Source organism: Pocillopora damicornis, chromosome 2 (genome assembly GCF_964200805.1).
Source record: "Pocillopora damicornis chromosome 2, jaPocDami1.2, whole genome shotgun sequence".
Taxonomy (NCBI): Eukaryota; Metazoa; Cnidaria; class Anthozoa; order Scleractinia; family Pocilloporidae; genus Pocillopora; species Pocillopora damicornis.
Genome location: NC_142671.1, coordinates 6273347 through 6295349, shown reverse-complemented (window position 1 = coordinate 6295349; position 22003 = coordinate 6273347). Strand labels below are relative to the sequence as shown.

Genomic DNA, 22003 nt, shown 5'->3' with positions numbered 1-22003 from the left:
CTTCAATTTGTCTATAACATCAGAATGAACACAGTAATATATAGGTGACCAATCGATATGTTTCAGACTTGACTAAATGATTGTTGGGTTGTTTGTCACTTTTGTGTTTTAAAGCTTGTGACGCATAAGTTTTAAAAAGGTGAAAACGTGCAGGCTGAAACAAATTGTTTTTAAAATAATCGCACATCACGATGATAAACTTAGCATGGCACGTACCTGTGGTGTTCTTGGAAATATTGTTACGTTCTCAAATATATTACATTGTTTCAGAAAAGAAAGCTAAGGGAATTGAGTCAGGTTTTGCCTTGTGGCTAATTGGTGCAATCACAGAGCAGCAGAATGGAGGGTCTTTTCAAGGTGATGAGCTCTCTTGACTGAAAACTTCAACGCCTGTCAACATGAATGCAGAGAAGGTCACGAAAATACGGGCAGAGCTGTACTGGACACAAGTTTCGTGCACATGTAAGGCCAATCACGGTATAACGATTACTTCAACAAAAGAACTGTAATCAAAGGATTTACGAACAGCTTTGTTTCACATTCCACGGTTAACATGTATATCTTCTGTAGAATAAACAGACTAAGTTTTAAAAAAGTGAAAAAGAAAACACTACAACTGATGCACAAATTGCAAGAAAAACAGAGAGCGTCTCTGTCAAAATCCGCCCCTTCGTGGTAAGAGACGCATTCTGCGACTCTTCGAAGAAAAGACTCTCAGGGCTCTATAATTATAGACTTCATAAAAATTCCTAAAATGTAAAACGCGCGGTGGGTCGGTTCATTGTAAAGATATCCAATTGAGATAATAATTGACTGCGAACGCCGGCGGTCTAATGTCTTGGAATACTCGGGAACAAGACTTCACAGGCCAGCTTTGGTTACCAATCACTCGTTCAGTGTTTTGACGGCGGGTCAGCACCCTCTAACAATAGCATAATGAAAACCTTTCTGTTTTTAAGAGAAATTAAATAAATTATTATACAAACATCTGAGCAGTGAAGCGGAGAGCGCTTGTCAGTTGTCAAACACCACAAAAAACGTGTCACTTCCAAGTCTTGTGGCGGTCAGTGTCAGATTGTTTCCACTTGCGGTATGCTCTGCTATTTTCGGTTTCTATCAACATACCAGGCTGTTAAATAGCCCTAAGCATTGAATACTGAAACATAAGAACGAAAGAACGCCTCGAGCAAAGCTGACAAACAAGAATAGGATACGGAACCAGTGCTTTCAAAGGATGGTTCCTAGAGAGACGAGGTATTGTATCGTTGTTGTGGAATCTTTCGAGCTCATTATAGTTTAGAGCTATGTATTGCTGTCCTTGTGGTCGCATCAAAGTTTGATTTTTTTTTATTGAGTCACACCACAGCTAAGTTTGAAGTGTTTTCTTTCGTGTGATTTTTTATTCATGAGGCTTAATTTGACCACACGTAAATACACCGCTTCAACTTGTAACACCACCAACAGTATCCTCTACGAGGCACAGCTGCCTTCGTCTCATTGGAAGAAGTCACCATCTCAGTGAAGAGAGCCGTTCGCTACAATACTGTGATTGACAATCCTTTCTTTATCAGAGGTGAGTCATGGCCGAGTTTTTAAGGCAGTTTAAATTCTTGTTGAGGTTTTGGGGATATATTGAGCCATACTTTAAGCAAATCCAACGGGTTACTTGGTTTCTATCGACGCTAGTCAGTAAGTGACTTATGGCTTACAGTCAATTGTCTTAACAAACTTTGCGGTCACGATGTCTGCTGGATTTTAAATGAAAAGTGAATTGCAATTTATCATTCTTGTCAGTTGTGTGACACTGATCAATGAAAAGCTTAAACGAGCTCTTACTGAACGGCTATCGAGCTTGTTTACTTCGGAATCGTGCCGTTCTTGAGCGTCCGTCCTTACGGTCACTTGAATTACAGTCAAACCATATACTTGCGTTGATATTCTGTGGAGGAGTTTCGTCGGAGCCATAACCAAGTTTAGTAATTTGCCGGAGTGGAGTGGATCGCAACGGTAAATTAAGAATTACAACGTAGACTGCGAAGCAAAGAAATCATCACATTCACCATCGTTGATTCCAAGCCAACCGTTATTAGCAATGTTTTGATTCAATAATCAACTTATTAATGCTTTGTTAGATAAGACGGAACCAAGTTGAACAGTTTTAGTAAGATTATCATGTTTGTCTTGGCACTAACTAAATCATATATGAATTTCTTTCCGGCGCGCGATACGGCTTCAAGCTTACATCTTTGGTGAACAGACTAAAGTAAACTGCAGAGTTTACATTGTTTCAGAGGCTGTTTACACAGCGCAAAGCTCTCTTTGTTGTGCTTCAGTTTAAAGAATCTCTCCACGTTTTATGGTCTGTAACTTTAAGAAGACATCCAAACCACGAGCTTATGTCAAATGCGCATTTATTCTCAAGTGCTGCCGCGTCAATTATATTGGAGACATATGCTCGCCATAAAACAGCTGAAATTTTCTCTCCAACTAGTCGCGAACTGAGAAAAATCTAAGCAGAAAGATCAAACAAAACCGATCTTTGAGCAGGTTATTTTATTATTTCCCTTCGTTATTCTATCAAAACAAGATTTGGTAACAAGTAATAATAACAATCGATAGAATGTTATTCTATTAAAACAAGCCCTAAGGGCATGCGGTGAAAACGAAATGATCGACTGAAAACTTGAAAGCGACCCCGATCAAAAATAGAAGTAATAGCAAGAAGCAGTTGATATTAGCGTTTTTTTAGTTTAACCCCCAGCTGTGTTTAAAGAAGCGAGTTCTCTCACAATCTAAATAAAGTATCACCTCTACAGAAAAATCAATTTTCTGTCCGTTTCGATTAAAAATCAATTTTCTGTCCGTTTCGATAAAATTTACAAAATGATAAAATAATTCAAACAGGGTCAGTAAGAGGCCGCTGAATTGTGCAGTCTGTCAATCAAACAATACCAATGGCGTATTTTGTTTTCTTAATGAAATAATTGTCATGAGAAAAACAGAATACCGATTTTAGATTATTCATGAGCGGAAAGTGCCGCTACAATTATTTTCCTTTAGCTAATTGCTGCGAAACAAAAAGAAACTCGGGATCTATTTGTAGCGACTGCTAATGGCTTGTCTCCCAAGATACCACTTCCATGACTTAGTGTCAGGTTTGATTCTTTACATTGTTTAAGCACTTGTTTACAAAAACGTGACTTAACCTGAGTGTTTTGCTGTTTAAAGATGCTCTGATAACCTCTTTATGGAAGAGAGGGGCGTGAGGTATGGCAGATTATGGTAATTCGCATCCTTGGGGCTACAGCGGCTTCTTTTCTTCGTGATAACTTATTAGCCTCTGTTACTAGTAAAACTGTGTGGAATGATTTCATATAATTTCGGTGTAATAGTACTACTACACGGAAGTGAACATCCCATTCGGTAAAGAAACAATATGATCACAGGTAACATGTTCTTGTGCTGATAGTATTATTTAAGGCTCCTATAAAGTGCGGTGTCAAACCTTAATTGCGGACACCGTTTAGTCAAGAAAATAGACGTAATGTGAGGCTAAAAGTGGTCAGTATTATTTGCAGGGATTATAATGAAACCAAGAGAGATTTTTCAAATTGTTATAACTTAGAGGATAAAGATGAAAAATCAGCAGTTGTCCAAAAGGCATTTATCATATACTAAGATCTATCTCTTTCTTTGGTTTTGAAAAGCCAACGGCAACTAGAAGGCGGTGCGTGGCTAATGACCTTCACTCAACTTACCAAAGCTAACGTGTGTAACTTCTTCCAGTCGGTGGAGCTAAAATAGCCGGCCATATTGTAAAGAAGAACTGTCTCCTTACCTTGATCCGAAAAAATGTCTTATTTTTTCTCTCTTCACTGTCTGCCCGCGGAGAGAGCAGTGGGATAGAAAATGAGTGAAGAACTCAGAAAGAGAACACATCATCTTCTAGTCATTCAAATAGTCTTGATAGATTCACAAAGCGCTACATAAACGTTTCTCCTCTTCCGCCTTATCTTTGAGAACGGCGTGTCTAGAAAAAAGATATGATCATCATCTATGCTTCTGGACTACATATTGTTTCTACAGAAGTAAAAGAAGTTGATTTTATGTTAATGATCAACAAAAGCGAAAGGGTAAACACGCGTCAAAAACATCTCCAAACAACATGACACCATTTTCCTCAGTGACTCGCTAAAGAGATGACAGTCAGTTTAGTTTACACCGCACCCATGAAGGCTATGACTGTTCGCGCTGAGTTAATCCGCTCGTAAATCAAGCCAAACCTGTACCAACCCTGCATCAAGGTGCTAAAATTCTCATAAATAATTTTTTAAAGGTAATGTCGTGCTTGAATGTAACAATATGTAAATACTAATCCCTTTCCTAATTAGAAATCGCAATTAAAATGGTCGCTCAACAACATCGTTCAAATATTTTCTTACTTTCTTGAGCAGACTTTCACTCAACTTCAGCCATGAAAAGACTTTTCTACCTCACCATACAATAAACCAAATTTCAAACGCTTAGCTCAAATCGTGAAAGGGCACTACTGTACAGTAAGTGTCACAGCTGAACAACGAATGGAAGCACAAATTATTTGTAAATTCATTCATCACAAAGCCATTTGAATCGCAACCTTACAAAAATCAGTCACGATTGACTGTTATTTCGTTTCTTTTTCCTTTTCTGAAGAGCTGCGAGGACCTCTGAAAATCCCATCTTACACCTGTCTATAGTATGTATTTGTTGTGAGATGATGACTGGTCTCAAGAGGGCAGAAAAGCTAGAACTTCGAATTGACAGGTTTTGCCCTAAGCATCTTTTAGCACCATCTCTAAGCGGGTGTTCAGTTGATTTAAACCTTAAATACATTTGCATAAAGAATAGTCTGTTTTACGTCGCTTTTCCGCTAATGATATAACCACAACCAGCGTGCCAACCTTCTTGGAAACCATCCTTAGCAACATTTCTTGGCAAACAGTCGGAGATGTGTACGTATCGTTTAGTCCACAGTGAAGTGGACTGTGAGATGCCATGAACTGACAAAAACTTTTTGGAATCCGTCTAGTCTGTCGTTTTTCAAGCACTAAAATAATGAATGTTTTTCTTTCTTGAATCATGAGCTATGAAATAAATTCAGAAATTAATACAGCCCGCCAGACTACACACGTAAGATTGCTTTTTATGATTGTTCCAAAACTGTTATCAATCTGACGGTCTGCTTTAAGGTCGTTCTTGACGGTATCGCGGAGGTCACGGGTTCGAATCCCGTTGAAGTCCTGATTTTTTTCAGGCTTCTTCTTTCCAATTGCTTAAATTGGAAAATTTACTGCGATGATCACATTTCACTTTCATTGATAATGTATTGCGGGTAACATCACCAAAAGTTAAAGACCATTGCCTAAGAACCAATTTCTTGGCACAGCGCGGTCAGGGAAGTCTAAACTACAGGTAATAATTTTGTCTGAAGTGAAATTACCTATGGATCAAACATGGTACAGATGAGAAACTCGCACTAAGGCTACCTTTTGTAATGTATTTATCAGACATCTGGATACCAAATGTACATATTACAACAGCAAATGGACAAATTGTTATCACGAGTTGTTGAGCGACCATTGAGTTAAATAGAAATTTTTTTTTTCAATTTGCAATATATTCCATCTACAGTGTATTGAATTAATTTAAAGAAAATTACTGGAAACCAATGGAGGAATGTTAGAATATCAGTCAATGGCCATTACTTTAAATTGAATCATAGTAGCATCCTATTCGTTTACACTCAATCCACAAACTTTGAAATTCTACGCCATACCATGTTTTAAAATCATGTGTAAAGTTCAGCTACGTCAACTCGTGCAATTAAAATGACTATTGTTTGCAACAAGGTTGGAATCGATGTCCTTCCTGAGGTTAACGCACAGTGGCACACGTTTTTCCCATTGTGAAACTGACCCGACACTTTGTGTGTGAACAAACATCTTACCCTTTATATTCCAAGTGCTGACTCCTTTGCATTTATTATCCGCCCTGTCACTCTGCCAAACTATTCCATCTTCACAGTACTAGAATACTGAAGAGATATTCTCTAATACCTCTTTGTTAAGTTCCTGTCTTTCTACCGACCTTTTCATTGCTGCTGCTACCTGTGCCGCTGTAGCTGTTGTTGGTGCTTTATCAAGACAGTGTTATGGTCTTAGGAAGAATAGAGGAGCTTTTATCGATTGACCAATTAGACAAGTAGTTTTTCGACATGCAGGACTTCTTCATACTCGTTTTCAACTTAACAAAGTGAAACACTCAATAACATGCTTGTTGTCTGTTGAATGCTGTTACCACATCTTACCTCCCCGCCGTGCTGCGCCCCACCTCCCTTACTTACGCCAGGAATGAATACGATCTCGCAAAAAAAAAAAAAAAGTGGATAAATAAAACTGTGACAAAAAAAGGAAAATTTCGACCACCTCCACACACGGCTTCGGTGCAAAAAAATGGCGAGTTTTATTTTGCTCTGATTTGTTTTTTTAAACGTCATCTTAATGCAGAGACAGTGTGGCAGAGTGGTTAGGGCGCTGGACTTATAATCTGATGTCAAGCCCTCCAACTGGTCTGTCTCCAGCCAGTTGGGATTCTTATTAACATCATGTTTATTTACAATGTTTGTTTTCAATTAGTTTGTATTGGCCCTTAAAAGCCCCTATGGGGAAGGGTTCAATTATCATTTTTGTTTTGAGGGAGGAGTTTGGTTGCTTCCATATATTCCGTGTAAGACAGCAGTTGATTTTGTGTTGTGGCCCTGGCCTCACTCTCTCTAATAAATTTCTTCCATAATCACAACGTTTGACATTCTTGACACTTCAGTGACAAGAGATCCTAAAGGCTTAAAATGTTCAGCTGAATGATGCAAAACAGATTTGTCGGCAGAGGTCTTGCACGATCTTGCCGAGCTATGGAATGGATTTGAACAGTCGTGGCTCTAATCCTACAAAGAGCAATGGTTGAAATAAGTTTATCGTTCGATCAAGGAAACTTAAGCTGAAAAGAATTGCCATCTTATAATCACACACATGGATCGACTCACATAATGAGAATTAAATGAGATCGAGCCGAACAGTAATGAATAACGATATAATTACTCACGTCTGTTGGATTTTCAGGTGTGCATACAAATAGTCTGTGACTTGTATTTTCGCAATTGAAGGATTAATTCTCTCAGTACCACTTGTGCGGTTGATTGTCTCGTTTTTTTTCGATGAGCTACCAGAAAATTGACAGGAAAAAAATTGGAATAAAAGTGAAACTCATCAGTCACCTTTCACTGAAAAAGTCGAGTGAGCGTTTTCATGGAATATACAACCCCTTTTTGTGAAATGTAGGTGCAAAAACATCAAATAATAGGGTCGCACCGGGTCACGTTTGCCATCTTGTCTGTCAATAATAGGTGTCCTTGAACAGATTCGCGAATGAACTCGTTTATGGTTACTGTGCTTTCATCTTCAGCTGTGTTTAAGATAAGATAAGCAGATCAATAAGTGGATCATCACACCACTTCTGGTTTGTTTATGAACACAGTGTGAGAGTGTAGCCCTTGTGTTCTGGTTTATTCTCTGGAATTCCGATCAGATCAAGACGTATGCTTAACAGCGCCCTAGCAATCGCACGAACCTTTTATTTTCGATTTAGCAGTAGCGGCATCCTCTGTCTTCTAAAACTTATGCCGATGAGCTTTATTGAGGTGAGTCTCGCAGTGCTATGACTATTGGTCAGCTGTTGGCTCTGTAACAGTACTTTTTGATTGTGTCATATCGTTAACTTTACATCTGTCGAGGCTCATTGCGGGTAACTTTACTATCGGAACGTACATGCTAGAGATCGAAGTCTCCCTCGACGGTGACGAAAAATGGATTTCTAATAACTGCGTTAATTCAAACGTAGCCAAAATACATAGCAGTACGTGGTTAAGCATACTAATGGAGCGTATAAGCTACGTAGCCATTATTGGCCACCATGCAAAACGTTTCCTATTTAATGTCGCTATATAACACGTCAAATACTTGAACGGCAGAGCATTGTATTTTTTTCCAAAACAGAAATCATCAAAACATACCAAAACGGAAATTAGAAATTCGTGTTTTACACTTGATCGCTGCAAAACGTCATTCACTTTTGAATTGGATATACCGTAACTAAGCTACTGGCTCTCATTCTTGAGGGGATTAGGTAATTGTTCGGTTATTGCGGGCAAATTGCAAATAAAGCGCTCCAAGTATGTGAAGTGGCAAGGGAACGTTCCTTTATCAGCTTACAAGATTTAGCCATGTGCCTTTGGCCCGCTGCCGGAATTGCTCTCTAAGCAACTAAGTTCGTTGTTGATTAAACTATAGAAGGATTACAGGCTTCTCACTGAGCTGTTAATTTTCTGAATACAATATAGTACATTAATTGTTTATTTTTAACTGAGCTGACTTAAGTTAAGCCACTGTAAATGGTTCATCCAAAGGCCTGCGTTTGGCAGAAGATGATTTTGACCGTTGCACCCACCAGCTTGCTGCTTGCTGGCACAAAAAAATGCAAGTACTGACAAATTAAATTTGTGCGCCCCGGCTTAAAGGTTTCGAACGACGACGATCAGATGATTCACAACTTACTGTGGAATCGAAAGCCTTTTCCATTGCTCCTTCGTTTAATGCCTTTAAACTATCTGATTATTCCCAGGTTTCGGTTCATTTTTATCTTCCTTCTCTTCCACGATATTAGACTTTTATTTAAGCTCCCGAACCTTATCTTTAGTTGGTATCTCGTCGCATTCTTTCGGAAATTTCTTATGTGAGATGGTACATATCGTCACACAAAAAAGTAATTCGAACGATGGGCTTATCTAAGTGACAGGAAGAGTTTTTTTTTTTCAAGTGATTCCTTCCATACCGGATTCTTTATCCTCCATTCGCACGTCCACAAAACTTATGAAGTTTTTAGAGTGAAGAATTCCCTAATTGATTGATTAACTTTAGGTGATAATGTCAAACCTGTCCGAACTTGGGCATTGACTGAATAATTTCATTCTAGAGATATTAAAAGTCACCTGGAAATGATACTAATTTTTGATTTTCAGCAGACTCTTGTCGGATCATTTGTCTCAAGCTTTCATAGATAAGAAAAACTCGAGCCAATTGGTACGATCCAGTGATCTTCATACAACGCATAAATCTCTTTAATGTGTTACCTTGTTACCACACAAGGCCCTTTAATAAACTACCTTCTCTTTCCGCCGTTAATCCACTTAGACATGCATGTTAGATACTTTTAATCCAGTCAGCAGTAGTTATCTTTACTACTTCACCCATTGACCTCTTTGGTCCGACCTAATATCTCAATCAGGCGCCTTCTGTTGGACTCGGACGTCTTCGGAAAATTAGTGCGTCACATTCGTAAAAACTAAGGCTCTCCATACTGACCCTTGGTTGGAATATCCAAGTCCCACAGATGATCCATATGGATCCTCCCTTAGCGAGAGTAACTCAACGCAACAATTTGGTGTCAAATCGATTACAACCTATTTGCTTGAAACGATTTCATCAAAGTCCAATGATCGGAGCCTCCAAAATATTTTTTGTCAAATGCATCATATGTATACCTTTATTAAGTTGTTTTTGTTTTATGTTTTGGTTTAAAAGAAACAGAAACGACTGCAAAGTGCAACTACTGATTCATGTTTTTTCGCCGGTCGCGGATTATTTGTGCTTTCCTCATTGCTGCTTTAGTCGGTAAAATTAAGAGTTCCTTCCAGAAGTCTATGGAAAGGTATTTACCTTCTAAGTGTAATCTACGCCCATGCAAGCTTTTCATCAGTTTTAAATGTCAAAATCTCATCAAAAATTTTGTAAACATGTTAGCTTTCATCAGCCTCTCATGCTTTTCTACACAACGATACTTCATCGCTCTCTGGTATCATTTTCCTTACAAGAAAGAAGACAAGATATTCAAAAAGTGGACCCCGCACCATGCTATGTTTCTTCCAAATGCATGAAAAGATTTTGCATGATTTTATGATTAGCGATCAGGGGGTCAACACGAAACTCAATCATCTGGAGTAATGGCGTTATGCAAAGATGTCATGTTAACGAGACATACTTCCGTAATAGGTTTAACTGAAGGCTAAGGAAGATAATTAAATTAACTCAGAAAGAATTTTGTGGGAATGCATATGTCGTGATCACGCGTGTGTAGAATGTTATTTTCGCAAAATGCTACGGCATCGATTTACAACCACAGTGCGTAGGTTACGTTGCAAACCAGGATTAATTTACATATCTCTCGTAAGTCTTTTGAGAAAAATCTGTCAAGAAGGGCCTCTAAGGCTTAAAGTCATGGTACTAGAACATCGTTACTTCCTCGTTTTGTTGGTTGGTCTTTTCATAGTTCTTAGAAGGCGCCTCTATGAATATCACGTGCAAATCGAGTTGACATGGGAGGAATAAATGAGGTCACCAGGTGGGCTTTCAAGCACCACATTTGTTATTCTAAAAGCACTCTGTCAGTTCTACAAATACTTAGGCGGGTTCTCGACAGATACAACGTAATTGAACTTAATAAAAGTGGCTGCTAAAAGCACTCACCACATCTTGAGCCATATTACCGCTGCGGAAGTCGCCTGACAACTTGACGGAGGCTACGAAATTTTTTTCCAGGAAACTGAAAAAGACAAAATGCAAAATGGAATTATGGAACCAAAATAGAACATAGATGGTGAAGGATCGAGGAAAAAAAAACGGGTCAGTATCGGACGACGACGACCTTGCAAAGTTTGAGCTACATTATTGTGAGATGCGCAAACCGTGACAGTCATGGTACACAAAATAACACTGTCAGCTTTGAAATCTGTTTTGTAAGAGCAGAAATACCTTTCAGGACAATTGGGGTAATAATCGACTCCTTTCATTGAAAATCTAAACGACCCCGGTTCCCAAGCTGGCGATTGCCCGGTATTATTGCTGTGTCATACAATCGTTGCTCACATGTAGCAAGTCTTGAGATAAGAATTTCCAATTCTTGTATTTATTTGCTTTTTGCATAGACCCTAAATAAGTCTATTTAGGAGATCTGATATCGAGGAAACATTCATGAATTTGTCGTTTCCTCTTTTCTTTTGAGTTCGAGAAACAGTGTCAAAAAAAAAATTGCAGTCAGTTCGTGACATGAGAGATTTAACTTGGCACGAATGCTGACAACTTTATTATTCCTTTTTTGCGGGCGAATATCAAACGTACTTGACCCGCTTTTTAAGTTCATGCGCCAATAAGGCACATCCGATACTTTTCATTTCTCAAGGACCTCTGACGCTCTGTCCGCTGTCTTCCCTGCAATCACGGATATTTCAAGTAGGACTTTTTACCTTGTCTCAAATGTATGTATTTTTGTTTGATTGCTTAAAAGAGAGGATTAGGGCATAATTAATTTATAAAATGATCTTAGTTACAAAATGTTCGGAGAGCAGTTTGGGCTTCTGCGCCAGATTTGGTGGGACACTGTTGTAGAATTCAATGAGAGGGTAACATACCTTACCCTGCTTCCACGCTAACGGTTGTTTTTTTAACATTTTCCTCTTTTCCATTGCTCTTGGAAAGAGCGTTTCAGTTCTAAATAATTGATCCCAGTACGGTTCATTCATTCACTTGCGCTTGAGACCTCTCCTGTATATCAGTTTGTCACAATGTCCCAGAATGGAGTTCCCGTAAGTGAAAAAGTTTTCAATACCAAATACTGCAACGACAGCTTTACAATCTTTTCGTGAGACTTCGCTTTTGGGACTCTTTAGGAAAACTTCTTTTTCAATTAACGTTAAAAGTTTTTTGTTTATTGCTAATTGGTATTGACAAAACTCTATAAATAGAAGTCCGGAAATGAAGCATTAATTTACTCATGCAAACCGTTGTCCGTCAATGGTCAATGTATTTGACAAACATCGCGAGCCTTAAGCGTAATTTTCAGGCACAATGGCACTCCGCGTAACCTTCAAAGATCACTTTGTCACTTTCTTATCCTATTCATAGATCAAAACTGATTCATTTTAGTTTTTACTACTACAGTCGAACCTCCCCTTGCCACCCCCTCTCGTATTAAAAGCTACCACCTCTCATAAGCGACCACTTTTCAAAAATACCAAAAGTTTTCAAGCCAAATCGCTATCGCTGGAACCCGTCGAAAGCGACTACCTCTCAAAAGCGACCACTTTCAGAGATGATTATCAATTGCTTTTAACCTCCCGTAAGCGACCACCAAAAGTCGATATTTTGGAAGGTCGTTTACTAGAGGCTCGACTGTAGCTGTATATCGATTACTGAATTACTTTATGTCTTTATTCCTATTGATTTGTTGTTCATCTATCCGTCCACTCGTGTGTGTTGTGTGTATCTGTTTTAATGGCGGTCTGAGGGAGGTGTTATATTGGAAGCAAGTTGAGTCGTGCAAATCGTCACACGACCGTCTTGTGCCTATCAAGTTTTAAACGCATTACTTCCAATAGTCATCTTTTCAATGAACTGTCTCGTTCACCGTCTGAAATTTTTAATTTGAAAAGAAAAGCAACAGATGAAAGAGGTGTGCTTTTTTTCATCATAACAATCGAAGCGATGAGTTTCGTTATAAACGCACCTGTGACCCTAGTTAACGACAGAAATATCAATCAAATGCGGGAAACATTTTCCACATCATTACCGTTTCGACAACCAGGCTACCAATAATGCGTTCTCAGTACGTTTGAGATGTTAACTGTCATACTCTGTTAAACCTCTGATTAAAGGAAATGAAAAAGTCCACAGTCCTATTGGTTGAATCGTGAAGCGACCACAAGGTGAGTTAATTTAGTTCCGCCGAATGACGCTGTCGTACTTACTCACTCATTCGTTATTTCAGACCGAATCATAGATGCAGGATCACATTGGTTCGCCAGCGTTCAAGCTGGTTGCAAGGAATTCTAGAAATAATTCCCCTTTCTTCAGGAGCGACTCAAACAACAACACGCCTCGGCCTAAGACACCGCCAATGAATAATCCCAAGCAGGAGAGAGACAGAGAAGGAGAACGTAAGTATATCGTTAGCAAACTGAACAGACCAGATCATGTCGACGCACAAATGTAGCGTCATGCCAGTGATATTGGTTCTTGTGGTGAGGTGATATTGTGCACTAAAAGTAATAAAACAAAATGAGATTTACCATTTGCATGGAGACCTTATGAACTGACGCGAAAATAAGTTTTTCATTTATCATGAAACAAGTGCAGGTTCGCCCAAAAAATTATAGTGAGATATATATTTTTAAAGTTACACCTGCGAAAATTGATTACATGCAATTTGAATTTTTCACCGAAAAAGCCATCAATACGTTTAAGATGATAACGAATGGATGAGTGGCTGTTGTCATGAAACGTCATTGAAAAATGGTAGAATCTTGATTCCGTACAGCAAAATGCATGTTGACGCTCTTATAAAGAAAGAACAAATGTGCGGAAAGTTTGGTGAGAAAATTAGTAATTCATGGAGTCCTAATTATCAGATTTGATGTTCAAGGCCTGGACGAAAACTATAGTTTTAGTTATTCAGGGGCGGATCCAAGTTTTCTTTTTTATTAATTAGTTACATGAGAGCTACATATTATTGTGATTTGATCCGCGTTATAATAACTAAAGTTACCTGCAAACAGCTATTTAGGCTAAATTACGTTCTGATATGCTAATTTTGAACAATGCAATTTTTTATTTCAGTACAACAGGTTATTTGGCACTTTTATAACCAAGAAAAAACAAACATGAAAAATGACCGGGTAGTTGTCTTTGCATATTAATTTTTTGGAACGATTATTGAAAACGCTCGTAACAAGGCCTTAGGCCGTGAGGTTTCGGGCATCGATAAGAACTAGAAACATATGAGGAGCGAGAGGGGCATGGGCACGATCAGGACACTCGACTACTAGATCTGATAGTAAATTCTCCTGACTGGTGACCGTATATTTCTCTACTGGCCTTTCAAAAGGTCATTTTATATAGATAAAAGCTTTTCTTTTCCCAAGCATTTTTTGAGAGGTAGGTAAATTTACGTCACTAGTGAAAAAACACTAAGCACCTTGATCTATAAAAATAACTCTAATCAAGCTACGGGTACTGTGTGGAGAAATGAATAAAACATCTCTTCTATATTTAGACGCTGAGTTATTTACCTCAGTTTTGCTCACTTTATATTCTTTCGTTTATTTATCTGTTTCAACCATTTTTCATATTTTGTATATTTTGTTTATTTTGTTTCATTTTTCACTGAACCAAACCTAAAACAACAGGACGAGCAGCAGCCTTGAACCTGGAATGGCTGAAAAGTTCCTTCAAGCTGTTAGAAAGTGCGCTGAGGGAGCGGAACAAACAGCTCGAGATACAAAAGAAGGAGATCGAGTTCTTACGGAACGAACTTAGAAGAAAAGATGATGTCATCAAGGAGTACGAAAACTTGATCAATGAACGAGAGGACATGGAGAAACAGGAAGTCGAAATTTTACACAAGGAAATTAGAATATTGCGTATGGACGTCATGTCTAAAGAGATGACAATACGAGAGCACCAGAGCGAGATTGAGAGACTGGACAGCAAAGTTGAAAAGCTCATGTCCGTTATGCCGCCTCCATCTCTACCTCGCGCGCGCGCGCAGGGAGTATCCGCTGAACCAAAGAACCTGAACAACAACAGTCAAAAGCAGCTTAAACACTGCCCCAAAAAGCCAAGGTATGTAAGCCGGAATATCATGTTATTAGTTTCTTTACCTCTCCTTTTTTTTTTGTAATACGTGCGAATGTATATCAAGGGAGGCGTATTAACCGTTCCCAGGAGCTCGCTGGAGTTGTTAAAACTAAGCCCTGAGAGGGCTTTGCAGGGCCTCGAAATCAGGTTTTTGGTGTTTAATTAGGGGCAGGCGTCAAATTATGGTATTTCTGCCACTATTTGAGCATCCTTACTATAATCTATGCTAAATAAGTAAAAAGAGAAAAAAGTATCACTGGTCTTATTTGTATTGAACAAGTCACTCTTTCAGCCCAGCGGTTTGCGTTGATTTGTTTTAGTTGGACAGTAACGAGACAGTTAGTTACTGGCGCGTAAACAATTTCGAGTGGAGTCTGGTAACAAAAGAAGGGGCTACATCGTGATTACAAAGGAATACCGCATATTCGAAACAAAAAGCAATTTTTATTAATTTCTCATATAATTTTGAAAAAATAATACAATGGTAATAATAACAATGATAGACTTGAAAGAGTTGAACCAACTTAACGCTTCGTTCGCATCATTAAAACCAGCCATGTTGACTGGTTCGCCCTGTGGGTTTCCTCTAGCTACATAAAAATATGTTATATGTTTTATACTTTGCCCTACTTTACCTCGACGACGTGGAAGCAAGTGTCTTACGTAAAATGAAAAAGAAGGCATAACTAAACAAACAAACAAACAAACAAACAAAACAGTCATACAAAACAGGACGCTTCCCTTGAAATTCCCTCGATTAATTTTTAGCAGGCTCATTTGAAAATTAGAAAGTGTGAACGCAATAAAGAAAAAGAAGACAAAAATTCCTTTGAGCCGGATGGAATAAAGGGAGGATTTTTCATGATCACCATATGTAAAGGACATTGTAACCTCACCTCAAGTTTTATAGGTACAAGAAATAATTGTCTTCTAAACGCTGTTATCAGAAAGTTTTCCAAAGGGGCGTCCATCAACGAGAGAAAGAGGAAAAGGATACTGGGCTATTAACTGCATACTGCATGAACTTCCAATCACATTTCCAATTAGATAATCTTGACCCACATGCACACTGATGAACTGTAGCGTTTAGGCCGAATGAAGTCCCCTTCTTGCACTCAGTCACGTCTTATTCATAGTAACTCTGCGGTTATTCTATCACACGTAACCCTTTTGGCTATTCTGGCAAATATTAAAATGCTGAAAGAAGAAGAATTTTCGAAGAAGCAGAATTTTTCCATGATGCTTACAGAAAACAAATTTATCAGTGAAGAATCACAACCTTGTTTATGAGTGTTCTGAAAACCCCAAAATGCTGCCTTCTGGGCGAAAGTTTGATAAGATATTACAGAAATATGCAAATTCTCAAATTTTATCATTATCAATATTTTAAACTTCGCCTCAAGATTTGCTGATGGTCTACCGACAGAGTGTAATCCGAGTGGAACTGCCGGTAGGTATTGTTAATGGTAGTTAAAAGCTGGAATACAAATGATGCTAAGTTATAAATCGTGCATTGACTCTGAGAAGGTCAAGTTCGTGCACGTAGGCGTTTGGTTAATGTTCTCTCGTACGTGCTACACTCAAACTTAGCTCTCCACTCCACCGATCCACCCTCAAATAGCTCAAAGGCAATAATTTAGGAGATGACAAGCGATGCTCGTATTACTCGTAATAAAGGCTGTTTTCATGAGAAATATCATCCATGTCTTGAACTTTCATGAACACTTAGGCAAAGTCCTATTTAAAAGACCAAGGGTCGGAATATTGCGATCGCTAGAACATTTTGAACGGATCTCTAACATATCCTCATATGCCTTTCTGTGGTTTAATTACCCACTTTTTTGGGGGGAAATTTGTGAGTGAGGTAAAAATGGGTTTTTCTAACAAGGATCAACCCTGGTTAACGGTGATTTCCTGTAAAGGACCTTGGTTACGCAAGTATACAGGTGATCTTGTCCACAATGACCAAGGCACGTTCGTGGATGGAGGCATTTCATATTTGTTGGATAAGTTAACATCTTAAAATTCCCTGCTCAAAATATTAAGCACGGAAATTTTAAATATTTTCATGAATGGTGTTATCATTAAGTTTATCTCCTACACTTGACAATAGAATGTATTTTGACTTTTTTTCGTCTAATGGAAAATTATCAGTGTTCCAATGTTTTCGGAAGGAATTATGTTCTAAGTGCGTGTAAGGAGAAGTGCTATTTGATTGATTTGATATTGTTTTACCAATTTCATAATCCCTTGATTTAAAACGAGGTAGCTCGGAATATACAGCTTAAATACTTGTGGCAGGATTATTGTCACCTAAAGCCCACTTTACACCAGGTATTTACAGGAAGGAAGAAAAAATTATACCAAGTCAACATTTTCACCCGAAAACTTGCTTGAAACGTGTGGATAACATACCTTAACAATAGGCAGAGGCGTTACCACAACGTTCTGGTGGTTTTAAGAACAAATTTTTCCTTCTTTCTGCATCTTGGCGAATTTGTGTTGTACGTGAATGGATATTTTTAGCCTTAGGCAGGTGCAGGTAGCGCTGTTTTGACTACTGGAAGCGAGGAATGAGACACGCGACCTTCCGCGATTGTCTTTACACGTTCCTGTTTCCTACGCGCGCAATCTTCTCAAGCCAAAGATTATCGCCAATAATTTACAGTACTGTTTGGGTGAAGAAAAATTTTAACTTTTTTTCTTTTCTATCTGGGGGCTTTTTCAATGATAATCTGATATTTACGTGTAGGTACTTAGTTACTATTTTTTTATGTTAAAAAAAAAGACTGGATGATAAAGGATAAATCTAGTGTGCGCCTCAGGGGTAAAAAGATCGCGTCAACTTTTTCCCTCTTCCTATCACTTGCTTACGTTTATTGTCTGCAAAATATTTATTTATGTAAATGTAAATGGAACGGTTTTGATAATCCAATGTCTCGCGTTAAAAGGCAGAACGCGAGGTTGAATAGCTTTTTGACAGAAGATTCTGCTCGATTCATTTTATTAATGTACTTTCAATCAGAATATTTTTGGGCCACCTATTTTACGCTTTGTTATCAATTTCCCGATGCTCTAAGGTGAAGAAACAGATTTCAGTGGCAGAATTGTGCGGCCTTCCCTGGCTGGAGTAATTAGCTTGTTGTACCAATATACCCTCGATGAAATCATGCCAGCTTCAAATTCCACCTCCTTACTCGTTCACACTCACGGCATTGCCCAAACAGACCAAACTTATATGTGAACAAGTGATGATAAATACCAGATGAAGAAGAAATACAATTGTCATTTAGATATTTTAAGGATGTTGCTTATGGCATACCACGCATTTTGACTGCATAAGTGAAAATCGACATCAATACTAATGGCTAATCGGGGTTTTTTAGAGGGGGGAGGGGTGGGGAAACATCTTGCCCCTTGTTTATGATGATCCGTCACGTCGTCCGTCGTCTTATGATGATTTTTCTCTGATGGAGTATTTACTTTCAAGCCTCGAAGAAGGATCTTTGTTAGCTCTCTAAAAAAAATTGTAAAAAAAGAAAAAAATATACATTTTTGTTTTATATCAAAAGTAGATGTTGAACCCCGCACGGTTCGTTATCAATTCTGACTGGCCACAGCTGTATAACACGGAAAGTTCATTCACTCAACAGCTCTGTCCTCCTCGCAGTGTTTAACATTTTTCCGCATTAACCCAACCTATAATATCCGAAAGATGGTGAATGCTTTAACAAAGCCGACAATTCTTTGTTCCTCAGTCATTCCTCGTTCAACTAAATGCAAATGTGACAGAATTTTTTTGCAATTTAACGAATATCGGTGCCGAATACCCGGCGCTGAAGTTGTCACCAGAAACATAGTTAGTAGAGGCTCTACTAACTATGCCAGAAAGAAATAACAAAACGGCTTGGTTCGAACTCATATAAACTGTGTTAGGCAGGTGGTATCAAATCATTACTGCTTTTATCTTATTAAGTTGGAAAATACCTTTAGTGATGAAATTGTTGATAAGTTCAATTCAAGTTGAGCCGAACGGCACGCTATGAATATTTGAACGAATCATCGTTCAAAATCTTTACCATTTTTATCTTTTTGTTGTTGTTGTTGTTTTTTTTTTTTATGGACAATTCTGTCAAACCAATTTATGTAGTTGATTTCAGTCTTAAAATTGCGTCGTCGTTCTGGAAAATTTAGTTATCAGATCTCAGACAAAGAATTAAATTGCTGGCGAGAATAAAGTCGTATTCATTTAATAGAATGTTAATTAGCAGTTAAAACTTCCACTTATGATGCGGTAATTTCAACTCTTTGTAGCCTAGCACTGTCACTTTTCTACCCTTTTGTGGTCCTGATATGCAAATTTAACCAATAAAATAAAGGGACTCCAACAGGAAATGTAAACAGTCTTAATGCTTTAAGATTTTGTGTCGAAAACACTCCAATGAGTGTGTTTTAGGAACAAAAAGAAAGACAATTCGATCATAATTTAAGTAAAAGAATCACCGCTTGATGACCTTTTTTCTACGGGGCAAGTGACTTGAAGAGTGATAGGTTTACATCCGGTTGCTTTTAAGTTTTGTAAGGTAGACTGCGAAAAGGGTAAAAAAAAAAAAAGGGGCCAAATCGTACGTAAGCACAGAGAAAAGGACTAAAGAGATTATTCTTCAATAAAACTATTGTTTTATCCTTTGTTGGTGCTCGGCGCGGTAAACAAGGCGCCGCTGGTTTGAACTGACAGCTCTCTACCTACCTTTTCTTTGTTATTGTTCTTTATTTTTTTTTTTTCCGTGATGTCTGAAAATAGTGCCCGATGCTTGATATCCTTCATATCTACTGGCGTCGCAAAGTTTGTGAGACCTGTCACCAGCAGAATATCTTCGTGGGATTTTAGTTCAGAGTGTGATTAAAGGTCAAGTCCTCAAAACGCACAAAATTTGTCTGGATTAAAATATTCTTCAAGTTAAGTGTAAATGAGATAAGCGCTGTAAATGGTATTTGACGGTTATGTTGTCTAATTTCGGTTTATGAAGTGAGTGGAAGCTGACTGGACTAAAGCGATCACTCCGCCTCGAACCCGTCCGCACTGCTTAGTGTAAACAAACAATAAATGCAGTTGAAATTTACTTGGAGCAATCAGTTTTATCTTTGTTTTATTGGCACATTAAGACTTTAACATTTCAGTCAGTTTTGTCCTGAGTGGCAGCTTCGGCTCAAAACAGTCAACGTGCGCAGGTTTGCCTCGATGATTAGGCCAGAACATCCGTTCCAAACGTCAATCATCTATTAACATACAAATTACTTTATAACCACGTCCCTGATAAAGCTCTTACGCATGATTTACGGAACCGAAGTGCGCATTTATAAGGAGGAAGAGGTGGCGTTGCGATTTCTTCGTTAGATTCGCGCTTTACCCGGCGAACTTTAATTTCATTTCACAAATTTTGCGAGTGTCTCTTTTGAACTACCCTCAGGATATCGGTGAATGAATTCCCAGTATTCCATTGGCGATTAGATAAAGCGCGCGGAGTGATGCATTGCGGTCGAGCTGAGAGTAAAAAGAAGGCAGGGTGTTTGTGTTTTCGGCGGGGTACTGCGGCAACCACAGCGAAAATGGGCAGTCTGCGAGAGCTGCAGCAGGCCCTCCAAGAGAAGAACACCGAAATGAAAATGAAGGACAGCCGCATCTTGGCCTTGGAGCAGGAATTAAAAAGGAGAAATGAGTTGATCCGTCGACTCGAGAGCGAGTTAGACAAATATCGTTCGGTTCTGCAACCGGCCGTAGCAACTCGTACTAGAAATCAACGCCAAGGAATTTCAGCTGAGCCACAAGGCTACAAAACGGTCACCGATGCCTCTCAGCCACCTAAGAGACACAACAAAAGTTCCAGGCAAGGACGATTTCTATTCTGTTGTGCTTATGTTTCCTTATTATATGCGGGGGCTCGATCGATGGCTTAGAATATTTCTCTGTCAGTAAGCGTGTCGATTATTGTGCGCGCTCGTAGCTTTGCTGATCTTTAAAGTCATCGAAAAGTTATTGGTAACCCTTTTATCGCAAAATACGTGCGGCTGTAGACGATTGCTACTTTTTTTCCGCCGCCTGTTGTCAATATTTGCGGTCATTGAAAACCATCGCGGAACGCCAACGCAAGATAGCTGGAAAAAACGAATTTTCAATGTGCGCCTGAACTTCTGACACTAATATGAAGAAAATTACGCCTCACAGAAGGGGTGATTGTCTCAGTCAGCAATACGATCTATCTTCCTTTCGATCGTTGTTGCTGGAGGTTCGCTGGATGTTAGATCTCAGATGGTCGGCTTTGAATTATAGACCGTTTGTGCGTGTAGGCTATCGGTAGTTCTTTGGTTCTTGAAAAGTGACACCTTCGGTTAAAGTGGCCGATCGTGAATTTAATTTCGTCGTTCGGCTCAAGCACACATAATACCCGTTTGATTGCATGAATTTTCCTCAGTCTCGATTGCGCTTCTTTTCATGAACTTCTTGTGCATTTCCTGTGATCTTTTCTTTGTTGTTTTTATTGTACACTTCAAATCGACAACAAACCGCATTCGGCGAGAGCTTAAGATACACAATGTCGATCGAATCACGCTTGGTTGAGTTTTAATATTTGGCAAATTGCAACATCGAACAGGAGTCTTTCTTTCCTTTTTTTTTTTTTTTCATATACGCTATACCGCGATCGAACATTTAAGGCCGATTTATTTTTGAAGTTACGTTTACTTTAATTCTAACATGTAAAAACGCGCTGAAAAGGATACTTATTTATCTTAATTGTGCTTCATGACTTTTCGAGTAGCGAGCATTCTCTGATATTGACATGGTCACAGATCCAGTTGGTGTTTGGGCGTCCACGAGCCTAGCACGCTTCTGTTCAATTTATCTCTTTCTCCGTGATCTGAAGTTTACAGCATTTTGGGCCCGGATTAAAGTAGCAATGATTGCTGGTTTGATTTTTATTTTTGTAAAGCTATACCCAGCTTTACCAGATATCGTTCAGAAGAAGGTTGTTCAGTTCGGGTCGTGTTTTATCAGAATGTCAAGCTTGAGGTTTTGGATTAAAGCGATGTTCGTTTTTCTTTTAAAAGCTGATCTGACGAAACAACCTGTTAACTGAATATTTCCGGGCTCTGGCTAGCCGCTTATTTTAGATCGATCGATTTGTACCGACACAAGATTGTTTATTGCTTCGGCAAGTGCTTTT

The 22003-nt window shown here is 38.7% G+C and overlaps 1 protein-coding gene and 1 long non-coding RNA gene across 22 annotated transcripts in view; one reads left to right on the top strand and one right to left on the bottom strand.

Annotated features, from left to right (window-relative positions):
• Positions 1-990: 990 nt before the first annotated feature.
• Positions 991-22003, top strand: part of LOC113683118 (cGMP-dependent protein kinase 1) — a 39270-nt gene continuing 18257 nt past the window's right edge. For 3 of the 19 annotated variants that reach the window (XM_027200329.2, XM_027200327.2, XM_089198486.1), the window contains exons 1-4: positions 991-1254; positions 1411-1573; positions 12913-13081; positions 14330-14765. In XM_027200329.2, the coding sequence (XP_027056130.1) occupies positions 12925-13081; positions 14330-14765 (593 nt within the window). In that variant the 5' untranslated portion in view covers positions 991-1254; positions 1411-1573; positions 12913-12924. Of the gene's footprint in view, positions 1255-1410; positions 1574-3212; positions 3447-7443; positions 7736-10631; positions 10773-11333; positions 11405-12778; positions 12851-12912; positions 13082-14329; positions 14766-19555; positions 20669-22003 lie in introns of those variants that run through there. The other 16 variants (XM_089198495.1, XM_089198493.1, XM_089198488.1 and 13 more) reach the window with 8 other exon arrangements.
• Positions 5624-11601, bottom strand: LOC149049678 (uncharacterized). Of its 3 annotated transcripts, none has more exons than XR_016184460.1 (4): positions 11558-11601; positions 10617-10692; positions 7141-7257; positions 5624-6982 (listed from the first exon to the last, which is right to left on the bottom strand). It is a non-coding gene; the product is annotated as an uncharacterized LOC149049678 (long non-coding RNA). The 3 variants fall into 3 exon arrangements; XR_016184461.1 differs by lacking the exon at positions 11558-11601 and adding an exon at positions 10902-10967; XR_016184459.1 differs by lacking the exons at positions 10617-10692; positions 11558-11601 and adding an exon at positions 7407-7558 and having other exon boundaries at positions 6740-6982.